The sequence below is a fragment of the Mytilus trossulus genome, chromosome 6 (genome assembly GCF_036588685.1).
Source record: "Mytilus trossulus isolate FHL-02 chromosome 6, PNRI_Mtr1.1.1.hap1, whole genome shotgun sequence".
Classification (NCBI taxonomy): domain Eukaryota; kingdom Metazoa; phylum Mollusca; class Bivalvia; order Mytilida; family Mytilidae; genus Mytilus; species Mytilus trossulus.
The window spans coordinates 88,715,330-88,729,203 of record NC_086378.1 but is presented as its reverse complement, the minus strand read 5'-3'; the positions used below and the strand labels follow the sequence as shown (position 1 = coordinate 88,729,203).

Below are 13,874 nucleotides of genomic sequence, written 5' to 3'. Positions count from 1 at the left end.
TTGCCATGTGATTAGGGACTTTCCTATTTGATTTTCCTCTGAGTTCAGTATTTTTGTGATTTTACTTTTTAATGTGTTTGAAAAAAAACCCATGAATAAGTGTGTACAGATTTCAATTGACTCAGCACTAAATACAAATGTGTAGCTAGTTTGCAGACTGGTTTGGTTCCAAAATTGAAATATAATACACGCCACTATTTTCTTTTTTTTTTTTAAATATGCATTTCATTGTTTGTAACCTGAATTTGTTTTTTTCTCAATCGATTTATGATTTTTTTTTTAAACGAGTAGAAACTTTCTGAATCCCAACAAAACGTTTCAAATTGTAGTACTAATCTGCATGTCATTTTCAAGTCAATGTTTATCAACCGATACCAATCCTGGATCTTCATCAAGAGCAATGAAGATACACAGGTGGAAAAACCAGTGATCGGTCGTCATTTTATCGGAACTGGAATAGATTTCAGGTACTTTGTAAGTGAATTGTACACATATCCAAACAAGGAATTTTTACAGCTCAAATTAAATTTCTTAATTCGACAAGTCCATTTTCTTGTGAAGGAAAACTAATGACAAGTCTGGCACGTCGAATTCTTAAAATGAACTTTAAAAAGAAAATGTAAGTCAAAGAAAATTTAAAGGAAAAACACATGAACTTCTTTTTCCTTGTTCTTATCTTTTTTTAAATGAACTGGAAAACAAATTTATTTCGATGTCACCAATTCATTGATCAAGTTGTTGTCTCTTTGACATATTCCCTGTTCAATAATCTATTCTATTTATCAAATTATAGTTTACAAAAATTAAAATGTGAATCCTTCAGGAAAGTACTTGCATTCAATGAATTTCTTGGCTTTTTCTGTGTTTTATTTTTTCTAATTTCCATCTTTATTTAACGACTCTTCTAATCCTGGAGGACACAGAGAAAGAAAAATTCCATATTTTACTATCACTTTGCAAACTCTTAAAGGTAAACTGATATCTTCCCATATATTCAATTTGAAATAATAACTGTTTCTTAATTTTCACTCCCCTAATCCTAATATGTTTAATTCATGCTAAAATTACATTACTCAATCACAAATACTAGAACATTTTCATTGTGCTGTATACAGGAAAAATTGCAACATATGTTTATCATATGTTTAACATATGTTTTTCATATGATCAAAAACATATGTTTTCATGTTGGGCCTAAACATATGTTTACATATTTTTTCAAACATATGAAAAACATATGTTAAACATATGAAAACATATGTCACAATTTTTCTTATGTATGTATAGAAATAAAAGGACCTGATCTCATACTCAACTACTTGGTATTAACCAAGAAGGTAATACATACAAGTAACAAACAAATGTGAAATAAATATTTTATTCAAATCTGCTAAAATATTGCACACATCCAAAAAATAACATGAAATCTACTATTTCATTCATACTAAAATTTATCACAAATAAAGGAAGAGGTTTATCAGCATAGAAACACTTGATATGAATGATTTCTGGGTTGTAATGTAGAAGGTGTGTTTGATTTCTAAGATTGTCATTCTTTCATTCTTTGTTATGATATGAAATTGTAACATATGAAATATGTTATCAACATTTTTCAGTAGCATTCAACACATGAAATATTTGTTTTTCGTAATTAACATTGTGCAAGATAGTTCATCTATGTATGATTTCCTCCAAAGATTTTAAGTCCATGAACTAAAAAGATATTTAATTAAATTGTGAATAGTTTTTTTCCTAGTTTTTTTCCAAATATGCATAAACAGATTAAATATGCAGAAGATGTGAAACATTTAAAACGTATTCTGCTTTCATCTAATATTTCATACTACAAATAACATTTCTTTTAAAATATATATCTTTACATAACACTTTCAACAAACAACAATAAAACAGCACGGTGATGAGCTTGTGGTATAAAAACCAGACATTTTTCTCTTCTCATAAATCTATAATAAAACAAATCATGACACATTTTTAGCACAAAGCTGAGGTACTAGGTCTTCACAAATAAAGCTAGAAAACATGTATAAAAATTCAATTATCTGGGGAAAAAATCCTTTTAGAAAAAAAAATATTTATCTTTACTTCTAAAAATGTTTTCCTTTAAAGCTTTTACCTTAATTATTCAAACATTTGTCATTTCTTATTTTAGAGAGAAAATTAGTTATTGAATATGCAGCAGTAAGTGTTAAAGATCTTTTAATTTACCAAAAATTTGAATACACAAAATTTGTAAATGAGATATGAGAATTATATGGTATCTTTACTTCACACTAAGAGTGTCCTTTCAGAATTAGTGGGACAAATAGAAAGTAGGGACTAATAAATAAAAGTTAATATGATTCACACAGGTTAATCATTTTGATATTTCTATTTTTATGTGATAAATGATTCATTTTACAATTTTTCTATTTTTATTTATGTTATTAGTTTTCATTTATCCCACCCCTTATTATAGTGAACATCTATCCCTACCCTAAATATAGTAAGCATAACTTCTTGCAGCTCTGTATAACTGTCCCTCATTTTTATTTTTACAAAAATTATCAAAGTCAAAGTAAAATAAATTGTTTAAAAAATCGTTAAAAGATAACTGTTACCAACCTAATTAGAAAAATATATCATTTAACAAGTTGATGTTTTTTGTTACAACCTGAAGCACATCACACTGGATTTTTTTCAGTCTTATCCATACAGAAATTGTTAAAGAAATAAATACTGAAATTAACTCACATGTAAATGTCAAGTAGTTTCTTACAAACTCTTCAGAAAAATGAAACTGTATTACAAAAATGTGATGAAAATACGAAAAACTTTTGTAACAACAATTGACCATATGAGTTATAGGGTCATAAAAAAATATATGAAGTATTTAAAGGTGTTCAAATTTTACTAACACAATCAAGCTAATTCATTGTTGCATATTACATAAAAATCTTAGTAGAAAATAGAGTCATTTACAACATGAGGAATTGTTAGCGGAAAATATCACATTTATTCAAATTACAAATATAACAACATTTTGTCGATTTCTGCATGACTTGTTATCACTCCTTGAGCATTTGTGATTGCATTTTGGCTTTCAAAGGAAGATGGTTTGATGAAATCACCTCCTAACTCAAACTAGTTACAGTCAAATATCATTATCTCAAGATTAAACAGCATGAACTCATTATCAGATAGGACTGTTCTGTGTAAAATTGAATTTTTCAATGAAATGCATGTCTAAGATAGAGATAATGAATTTTGCCTGCAACAAAAAAATCCCTTTCCATTTTAAAATAACTAGCTGTTTTTGAGTATTTACAATGATACCTGGCAAGACTTCATAATTGGGCAATTCTATAGCAATGAAATGGTAGTTACCAGTAAGCACTCTAATTTTTTGAGTGATAATTGAAATAGGTATAATACATTCAATTTCTTATATGTATCAACTTATCATGTTCTAGTCCTTCCATACTGCTTTTGAATCACACTATATATGTATCATCTTAACTTGAATGCTATAAAGCTAATACTTAAACAGTTCTAATGAGAAGGGTCATATGCAGCAAACTGGTTCCAGGTCAATAAAGAGTATACCCAGTAACCAGTATTGATGGCAAATTGTTGAAGTGTGGATACAATGTATTTCTTTTCCTTCTTGTCACCATTTCATTTGCTATCTTTTATAGGTCATCATATTCTACTCTTTGTGGTCAAGGCAGAAAGGTTGACTGGTCTAAAACTACTAGCAAAGGGAGAGTTTGGGCTCTAAACAATAATATTTCGAAAGAAAATCTTTTCAATATTATCCCTACATTAGTATCTTAAATTCATATGACAAGGAAAAATGTTCTAATTTTGCTGGAGTTCACCCTTATAGGACTATAATCTTATCATCAATAAGTTACAGCTTAGGGCTTTCATCTATAGATCACATCTTTAAAGTTATACTTTTACTTTTACAAATGCTTCAGAAGTACCTAATTATAGACAAATATCTCAAGTTTCCACATTATTCATTCATTAGTAGGTCACATTCTTTCAACTAATGAGGTAAAGCTTTCAATATGAGATTCTATTTTCTTTAAAGAGAGGTCAAAACCAGGAAAGGTCAACATTTAGATATCACATACAAAAGACTTTCTCACAAATTAAGAAAATAGTAATTGTCCATGTGAATGTTTTACTGACCAGAATGTTCAAACATAATTTACAAAATGATGGGAAAAATTCCTAAGTAAACTATTAAAAATTATGTCTATATCATTACCCTGAATTTCCAGTATTGTACAAAAACCTTAATGTAATATCCAATGTATAATATAATATAACTTAAAGTACAACTTTCTACATACAAAAATCTCAAATGATTTCTGTAAAAAACAACTTCATTTCATAATCTAAATCATGTTTCAATATTCACTTTTTCAATAACTCTTAAGCTACGTATCTGAAATTATAATTGAGAAATCAAATTTATCTTTCCTGACTGAGCTCTCCTTTTTAAAGGACCATTTCTCAATCAACTTATAAATAGCCATTCTCTCATGAGGATGACTAGACATTTTAAAGCTTTAGTTGACTCTTTGAGATATTAAAGCTGTGAGATAATTAATTACATCTAGATCTATAATGAACAAGTTAAGATATAGCAGACTCTCTTGATGATTGTCCAGTCCTTGTTAATGACGTTTCCCGTGATGGACCCTTAGATATATTTCTTGCAGATGACCTAGATAATGAACTCTCCCTTGACATTTCTTGATCCTCTCTTCCTTGAGAGCGTTTTCTACTTCTCCTAAAAAGTTTCTTTAAACTACCACCTAACGATCTTGATTTCTTTAGATTAGGTGTTCCTGGGTTTTCTTGTCTGCCTAGTTCCATATCATCTAAAATAAACAGGAGAAAAAAATTAGGAACAGTGCATAAATATAATGTTAAAAAGCAATTTCAATTGACATCACTGGTTTTGAGGACCTGAGTCATGTTTTAACTTAAATCGAATTAATGCAACTTTAAAAACTACAATTAAAAAATTAATACATGAAATGATTTGAAAGCAGAAACTTGTATTTTATTATTCAACATATTCATGGTTCTTCTAAATCCATTAAATCCATTGCATTCAAAATTTTAACCTTATAGAAAATAAAGAACCCCCAATACAATGTTTAAAACAAAATTAATCATTTGAATGAAAAATAAGCAGGAAATTAACACAATAAATCCAGGGCCTCTTAAGTACTATGCAAATGAGAAATATGGGAATATAACATGTATAAGTATGCAAATCATATTAAGATGCATCGAATGTGCATTTTTAGTAACAGACTACATTCAGTTCTTGAAAGGCTTAATCAATTAGAATCATTTTTTCACACAGTAAATATTGTCCAGTTAGCAAATATTTTGGTTTAAATTTGATAGATAACAGACCATAATTAAACTGTCATATATTTTTGTAATGATGAAATCCTTGTGAAAACTAGTGATATTTACTACCTTTTTTTATGAAAATGTTAACATCAGAATTTATTTGATATTAGTTTCTTTTTCTATAATTTTCTAATGGGTACTGTCTGTAAAAATATATTTTTCCTGTTTTGATTTTGACTGGAATTTACATGAGGAAGAGATTCTGTAAAATAAAATCCATTAAAATACTATTACAAAAAGAAAGACAACAACATATACCTTACATAGGACAAATTGCCTTAAACAATACTCTAAAAGTACAATATTTATCTAACCTTATAAAACTTATGTTTTATTTTTACATCTTTTGCTCAATTTAAAAGCTATCATGACAAATGTTTTACAAATTCTTTATTTTTATTTCAGGGTAAGAATTATACTATTAAGAAACCTATAGCTAAGAGTCCACTAATGTAAACTAATCTGACAGGGAATAGATTATCTCCCCTTACACATGTGGAACCATGTTTTTATTCCTTTTTAACATCAACAGGCTGTGGTCTACAAATTTTATATTTTCATCAATATCTGCCCAGCTATGTTGGCTGATTTATGCTGACATTACATTATTCGACCAATATTAAGTTCAGTAAATTCAGTTATCTCCCTGTTTAACATGTGGGAACAGGATGCTACTCACATGCTTCGTCTCGGACAAAATGATAAAATTTTATATAACAGCTCTAACTAAAACATTCATAAAATAAATAAATATAAGGGATACTATGCTATCTAGAAGTACCTAAAACCTATATCTTAGCAAATATATGTAAAATAAAAATCTAAGTTTAAAGCAACTAAACAACAGTCCATAAAATAGCATGCATTTAAATGTCATAGAAATTTTATCTATAAACCATAAAAACAAGGAAACAAAAGCGACAACAGAAACCAAAAAAAGACCTTTAGAACGTGGAGAGGTGCTGCCCTCTGGTGGCTGGAGATAGTTGGAACCCTCTCGGAGGGAACCACCAGCTCTATCTGCACTCTGAGAGCGTTTCTTGGAACGAGTAAATTTCTTCTTAATTCTACCGGCAAAAGTAGACCCTTTCTTTTTTTCTGAAAATTTACCATATTACTAAATTAAAGAACACAAAAAAAGAGATAAAAAATCATAATGAAATAAAATAAAAGGCATAGAAAATATCATTATGTACTACTTGTTATTGGCATAGAATGTAAATTGTGCTAGAGCTATACTCCAAAATTTAGTATGTTCTATTGACTTATCTTTTAATTATTACTAAAACTTCATAACCTGTCAAACATTTAAAGCAAAAGACATTTTTTGTATCTGAGAATTTATCTTTTTAATTTCTACACGAAAATTAAACCACTAAGCATTAACTCCTTGGAGCTGGTTTCAAATCTTCAAATAGGAATTTTTATTTTTCCAACCAAGCTCTTTTTCCCTTACATTGAAATATTTATTAATCTATCATAAACAGTAAATCTTATCTTCTACACTAGAAAACCTTCATAAGCTTTCAATCTTTAGTTTAAACAAGAATGTGTCCAAAGAACAGGAATACCCCACACACACTATTATTTTCTGTGTTCAGTGGACTGTGAAATTGGGGTAAAAACTCAAATTTGGCATAACAAGAATGTGTCCCCAGTACATGGATGCCCCACTCGCACTATCATTTTCTATGTTCAGTGGACCATGAAATTGGGGTCAGAACTCTAATTTGACATTAAAATTAGAAAGATCATATCATAAGGAACATGTGTACTAAGTTTCAAGTTGATTTGACTTCAACTTCATCAGCAACTACCTTGACCAAAAACTTTAACCTGAAGTAGGACAAACCAACGGACAAACGCACAGAGGAACGAAAGAACAGACAGATAAATGAACAGACAGATGAACAAATGGACCCACAGACCAGAAAATATAATGCCCCATTACTATCGTAGGTGGGGCATAAAAAAAACTTCTTTGTAAATTATACAATGGGTTCATTATTATTTCCTTGGATACCAATTTTCTTGGATGTTATGGCTGCAGATGAATTAATATGTTCAACACAGTTAAAATCTTCTGTAGCCTTATATGCACACTGAACTGGTAGACCTAGGAGCCAGCTGAAGCCCACTTCCAAGTATGGGATTTTCTAACTGTGTCTCTTTGGCTAATTCCCCAATTCAATTCTCAATTCTATAGTAAAACCACAAAATAAAATATCCATGAAAATGCAATTTCTCCGTAGCCATAGAAATTGGTTCCCATGGAGAAAAAAAAATCCACATTAGATTATGAGGGTTTACCTGGTCTATCATGATGCCCTGGTGATGGTGGTTGTGTTATAACTGTAGGTATACAATCATCATCTAACTGTTCTGGGGTCTACAAAATAAGGAGTATTGATTATACTGTTACACTAGTATAACTATTGTAAAAATAAAGGAAAAGGTTATGTGCACTATAAACGTATTCACTGAAAAATAATGGTATTTGAAATAAATTATTGTTTTATCCAATCTTTATATAGAATTCAATTTGTGAGCATACATGAAGCTAAAACACATTTTTTTCGGTACGCTCCTAAATACTGCTTTAAAATAAACACATATATGGTTCAAACATCTGAATCCAAGAACTACATAAAACTTCATTTCAAATGAAACTTCTCCTTTTAAGAAAGCTGGTAAAAAAGCATGTTATATGTTAGATTCTATCACTGCAACAAGTGTGTTATAATATTTCTCTAATCGACAGTTCAATTTTAATATTTTTAAAAGGGCGAGGCTAGCTGACCTTTTTAAATAATTAAAATTTAACTGTTGAAAGTAGAAAAATATTGTAATACATGAGTGATAGTGGTGGAATCTGTTTCTCAAATGATTTAATTCTTCCTTTTCAAAGATTTGCATAAAGTTGTGTTCTTTAAATGTAAAGTCATCAGACATGGTTGCCTTAGGACGTCACATTAAAAAATTCAGAAAAAATCAAGAAAAATTCAGTCATTTTTAAATTTCAACCAATCATTTTCTGAGAACAGATATTTCACTAGTGACGAGAAGTTTTCCTCACACCGCTAAAGACTTACCCTCTGTACACCTGTAATAATAAGTGTTGTTGTCTTTGTAGGTGTTCGAGATTTACGTTTGTTACTTTTAAGTTCTCTAATGGCAGTTTCTACAACTGAGTCTACACCATCTATCTGAACAAACTCTGTAAACAAAACACCATGCAAACATAAATATCACACAATTCACCATGCTAGAATCTAATGCATTCTGGGTAATATTTTCTAAAGTGTGCAGGCAAATTTTGTGATTGGTTAGAAATGTCCTACACAATGGCTATTTAACCAATAGTGTAATTTAATTTCAATTTTGGAGTTCAAAGACATTACCCATAATCCTTAAGATTCTTAAAAGGTGAATAATTTAGTAAGATTTCAACAGACATGTTATAAAACACATATACTTTACCTAAAATGCCAGTTTTTTTTAATTCTTTTTATTTTCAATTTACTATTTTTAGAGGAGTTGGCATGGCAAGCATATGATGGATCTAGAACATAATTTTGAACATAAAATTGAGAATGGACATGGGGAATGTATCAAAGAGACAACAACCCGACCATAGAAAAAACAACGGCAGATGGTCACCAACAGGTCTTCAATGTAACACACCCGGAGGCGTCCTTCAGCTGGCCCTTAAACAAATATATACTTTAATTCTAAGAATATAGTTTTGGGCATCAATTCAAAGACTTTTTTCAAATCTTTTGAAGAGGAACACGTCTTTTGAACTAATAATAACGTTTTTAAGCAAGAGATTTAAATATTGAATGCTGTGTTTAGGACAATGAAAATAACAATTAAACTTTGCAGACCTTTAGTTTTTCATTAAACCTGCATAGTCATTCCAAAATTGACATTAGCTTCAAATTTGTTTTTAACCATTTAGAGCAAACCTTTTGCAATTGCCCATTTAAGTCAAAGTTTCAACTACATAGCAGAACATGTGTTGAGATTATAACTTTTAAACTAGAGGTTCTAAAGAGCCTTTGTTGCTCACCTTGGTCTATGTGTATATTAAACAAAGGAAGCAGATGGATTCATGACAAATTTGTATTCTGGTGATGGTGATGTGTTTGTACTTCTTACTTAACCGAACATTCTTGCTGCTTACAATTATCTCTATCTATAATAAACTTGGCCCAGTAGTTTCAGTGAAAAATGTTAGTAAAAATTTACAAATTTTATGAAAATTGTTAAAAAATTTACTATAAAGGACCATTACTCCTAAGGGGGTCAATTAATTTTAGGTCTTACTTTGCTATACATTATTGCTGTTCACAGTTTATCTCTATCTATAAAAATATTCAAGATAATAATAAACTAGAGGCTCTAAAGAGCCTGTGTCGCTCACCTTGGTCTATGTGAATATTAAACAAAGGAAGCAGATGGATTCATGACAAAATTGTATTCTGGTGATGGTGATGTGTTTGTACTTCTTACTTTACTGAACATTCTTGCTGCTTACAATTATCTCTATCTGTAATGAACTTGGCCCAGTAGTTTCAGTGGAAAATATTAGTAAAATTACAAATTTTATGAAAATTGGTGAAAATTGACTATAAAGGACAATACTCCTTAGGGGGTCAGACCATTTCGGTCATGTTGACTTATTTGTAAATCTTACTTTGCTGAACATTATGCTGTTTACAGTTTATCTCTATCTGTAATAATATTCAAGACAATAACCAAAAACAGCAAAATTTCCTTAAAATTACCAATTCGGTTGTCCGATTCATCTGAAAATTTCAGGGCAGATAGATCTTGACCTGATAAACAATTATACAATGTCAGATTTGCTCTAAATGCTTTGGTTTCAGAGTTATAAGCCAAAATCTCCATTTTACCCTTATGTTCTAATTTTATCCATGACGGCCATCTTGGTTGGTTGGCGGGGTCACTGAACACATTTTTTAAACTAGAAACCGAAATGATGATTGTGGTTAAGTTTGGTTAAATTTGGCCCAGTAGTTTCAGAGGAGAAGATTTTTGTAAAAGTTAATGACGACGGACAACGACAGACGATGGACGAATGACGCCAAGTGATGAGAAAAGAAACCTACACTTTTTTGAACTGGACCATGAGATAATGATCTGAGGGAATAATTTAAAGCAAAGAAAAAGCATTCTAAAATCATGTGTTCCTTATGATTTCCTCTGTTTTGTTTATTGCTCTTTTATGATTCCCCCCCCCCCCCCCCCCTATATAATTGGGTTGTTTTTTGTTCTGATTCTTTTTTTATATTATCACCCAGCTTCTAGCTTTACCTGTAAACTTCCTTTTGTTATATCTTTATTGGATTTCTGAATTTACAAAAATTGAATCATTATAAGGATTTAAATTATATCAGGATTAACAAAAGCTAAGACCATTTTTTAAAGAAATGAAAATATCAAAATTATAACTTTTTTATGGTAAATAGTTCAAACATAAAAGTTTCAGATCAGTGCAACAATCAACAAAGCCTGGTAAACAAATTAAGGGTATACTCAATGTAGAATGCAATAACTAAACAGGGAACTAGTTTGTCATGCTTCAGTAAAAGTCATGCTTGACTTACTCTGTATGTAGCTCCTGTAAACATTGATTCATTTTATAAACTAACCATTCACTTATCAGTTTTATTTACTGTGTTGGTCGATTTCTAATTCAATTATTTTCCCTTCCTTCTTATGATACAATTTATGAACTTTTTTTATTTCCACGCTTTCAATAATAAGTTTATAAATAAACTATTGGTTTTACTCATTGTTGAAGGTCATACAGCAACCTATATTTAATTATTCAATTGAAGTGTATTTTCAAAATTAGTCTTTATCTAAAACTGTTCTATTCAAAATGTACATAACCAATCATGTAGTGAATGCAGAATGTTATTTTTGTGTGAGGTGCTTTGTAATATTATCACATTTTGTGCTCAAAGGAAGTTTAATTGTTTTTCATGCACATTTTCAGAAATGCAACATTCAATATCAAATTTCTTTTTTTCTTCCAAGATATATCTTCCTGCATTTATACTGCTTCATATATTCTCTAAATATATTTAATATGGATTTGTACATGTGCTAAATCTTACCAGAAGACTGTGATAAAGATCTGTCCTGGGGTAACATATTATCTGGTGATGTTCTATCCAGGCTGGAAGATCCTGATATATCATAATCAAAATTCTGACGTTTTTCTACATAATTTGGCGAACCTATAATGAAAGTTCATATAATTAACAGTAATCTGATAACTGTGGAAATACTTCACTTAGCCTTGTAATTTTTGTGTTTCATGAGAGTTCATGTTTTAATGTAAATACTTTCAGACTATATTGGGTAACAAATTATGTTGCTGAAGAATGCAATCAGTGAAAATTGACACAAAAATGCTCTTTTGGACCTCCTCCAGGTGCTGGATTTTCTCGCTGTGTTGAAGACCCATTGATGGCCTTTGGCTGTTGCTGTCTGCTATTTGGTTGGGTTGTTGTCTCTTTGACATATTCCCAATTTTTATTCTCAATTTTTATTGTTGAAATGTTCCATCATTGACTTATTTTCATGTCATTCATATGTGCCTTATTTTTTTTGCCAATTCGACTTTCATTAGCCCTGATTTACACAACATAATCTGATCTGTGTACTATGAGCCTATGGTTGTTTTTGCTACTGCAGATTTAACACATTGCCCGTCTGTTAAGTATTTCAAAATATCAATACTTACTATTTAAACCTGGTTCATGTCTGTTGTTATGTTTTTGAGTGGTTGTTGTTGTCTTGGTAACTAACATACCACTTGGAGATTTAGCCTGTGTTACTTCTATTGTTCTTTTGGGGGAAATCTGATTTTTGGGAGTTGAATAGTTGTAGGCCTCAGCTTCTAACGGGTCCAACACAAGAAACTACAAAAAAATAAACAAATTATACTTGTAAATTCAGATAGAGAACAACACTGCTAGTACCAATCGAAAAAAATTCTATCTATGAAGACTTATATTTACAAGGAGAATTATTTCCACACTTACTATGTGCTATCTTTTTATTTGAGCAATCAAATCTCAGGAAAAAAACACATGAAAATGCATACTATTTTATGTCAAGTATATCCCATTATTTTAACAATTGACAAATAGTTACATGTCATATTGCCTAAAATATATTGTACAACTCAATATTGTCATATCCTGGTAAGTAAGGCAAATCAGACAGAGAATCTGTAAATTCTTTATATTTATAAGAACAAATATTATCAAATATATCAAGATGATAGAAAAAGAAATAGAAAGAAGGTTATTAAGAAATTTACATTTTGATTATTTAAAACATAAAACATATAAGTAATACTCTGTGACTCTAGATCGGTTGTTCATATATTCATAAGTTATACTATCTACTTTTTAATAAAACAATAATAATCAGGATGCTAGCACACAACACCAACTATAATAGAAGAATGTATCTAAGGCATGAATGACCCCATTCAAGCTTGCTTTTGAATGAAAATGGGACAGATTGTAAAACAGGGATTGACAGTCGAGTTAACACTTAATGCCTGCTGTGGCAGAGGCATAAAAATACATCCATAAACTTTTATAATAAAATGTAACTATATCATCTAATTCAAACACTAAAGGATATCATCAGCTCAAAAGTCCGGGCCTCAGTTTAAACTAGATTTGCATAATGTGCGCATTATTAGGCGTTTACTTTTCTACATTGACCAGAGGTATAGGGGGAGGGTTGAGATCTCACAAACATGTTTAACCCCACCACATTTTTGCGCCTGTCCCAGGTCAGGAGCCTCTGGCCTTTGTTAGTCTTGTATCATTTTAATTTTAGTTTCTTGTGTACAATTTGGAAATTAGTATGGTGTTCATTATCACTGAACTAGTATATATTTGTTAATGGGCCAGCTGAAGGACTCCTCCGGGTGTGGGAATTTCTTGCTACATTGAAGACCTGTTGGTGACCTTCTGCTGTTGTTTTCTTTCTATGGTCAGGTTGTTGTCTCTTTGACACATTCCCCATTTCCATTCTCAATTTTATTATAACAAACCTTAAAAAGTTCTCCATTGATAAAGTAAGAAATTCTTAAGAAACTAGGGTTCAAACTCCCTCAAACAAAATTGACCTAAGATTGATTTGGCTTTATTTCTTTAGTCTCTTTTGGACAAATACAATGTATCTCTTGGCGTGTTGAATTACACAATATCCCTGATTTTCTTATTTTTTATGGTTTGAACATTCAGAATGATGCTAAATTTATTCAAGAACTAATTGACCCCATAAAATTGATCATGTGTCATTTTCGCTCACTATCAATTTACTCGAAACATTTTGAAATTCTAACTTCTTTTAAAAACAAAGTGCAGTGA

General features: G+C 30.3%; 1 protein-coding gene across 3 annotated transcripts in view; it reads right to left on the bottom strand.

Annotated features, from left to right (window-relative positions):
- Positions 1-1,362: 1,362 nt before the first annotated feature.
- Positions 1,363-13,874, bottom strand: part of LOC134722166 (phospholipid transfer protein C2CD2L-like) — a 39,696-nt gene continuing 27,184 nt past the window's right edge. Inside the window, exons 10-15 of one of the 3 annotated variants that reach the window (XM_063585736.1) lie at positions 12,224-12,401; positions 11,592-11,714; positions 11,076-11,089; positions 7,753-7,831; positions 6,385-6,540; positions 1,363-4,895 (exon numbers count right to left, since the gene is read on the bottom strand). In XM_063585736.1, coding sequence (XP_063441806.1) covers positions 4,648-4,895; positions 6,385-6,540; positions 7,753-7,831; positions 11,076-11,089; positions 11,592-11,714; positions 12,224-12,401 — 798 coding nt within the window. In that variant the 3' untranslated portion in view covers positions 1,363-4,647. Of the gene's footprint in view, positions 4,896-6,384; positions 6,541-7,752; positions 7,832-8,534; positions 8,660-11,075; positions 11,090-11,591; positions 11,715-12,223; positions 12,402-13,874 lie in introns of all 3 variants that reach the window. The other 2 variants (XM_063585735.1, XM_063585737.1) reach the window with 2 other exon arrangements.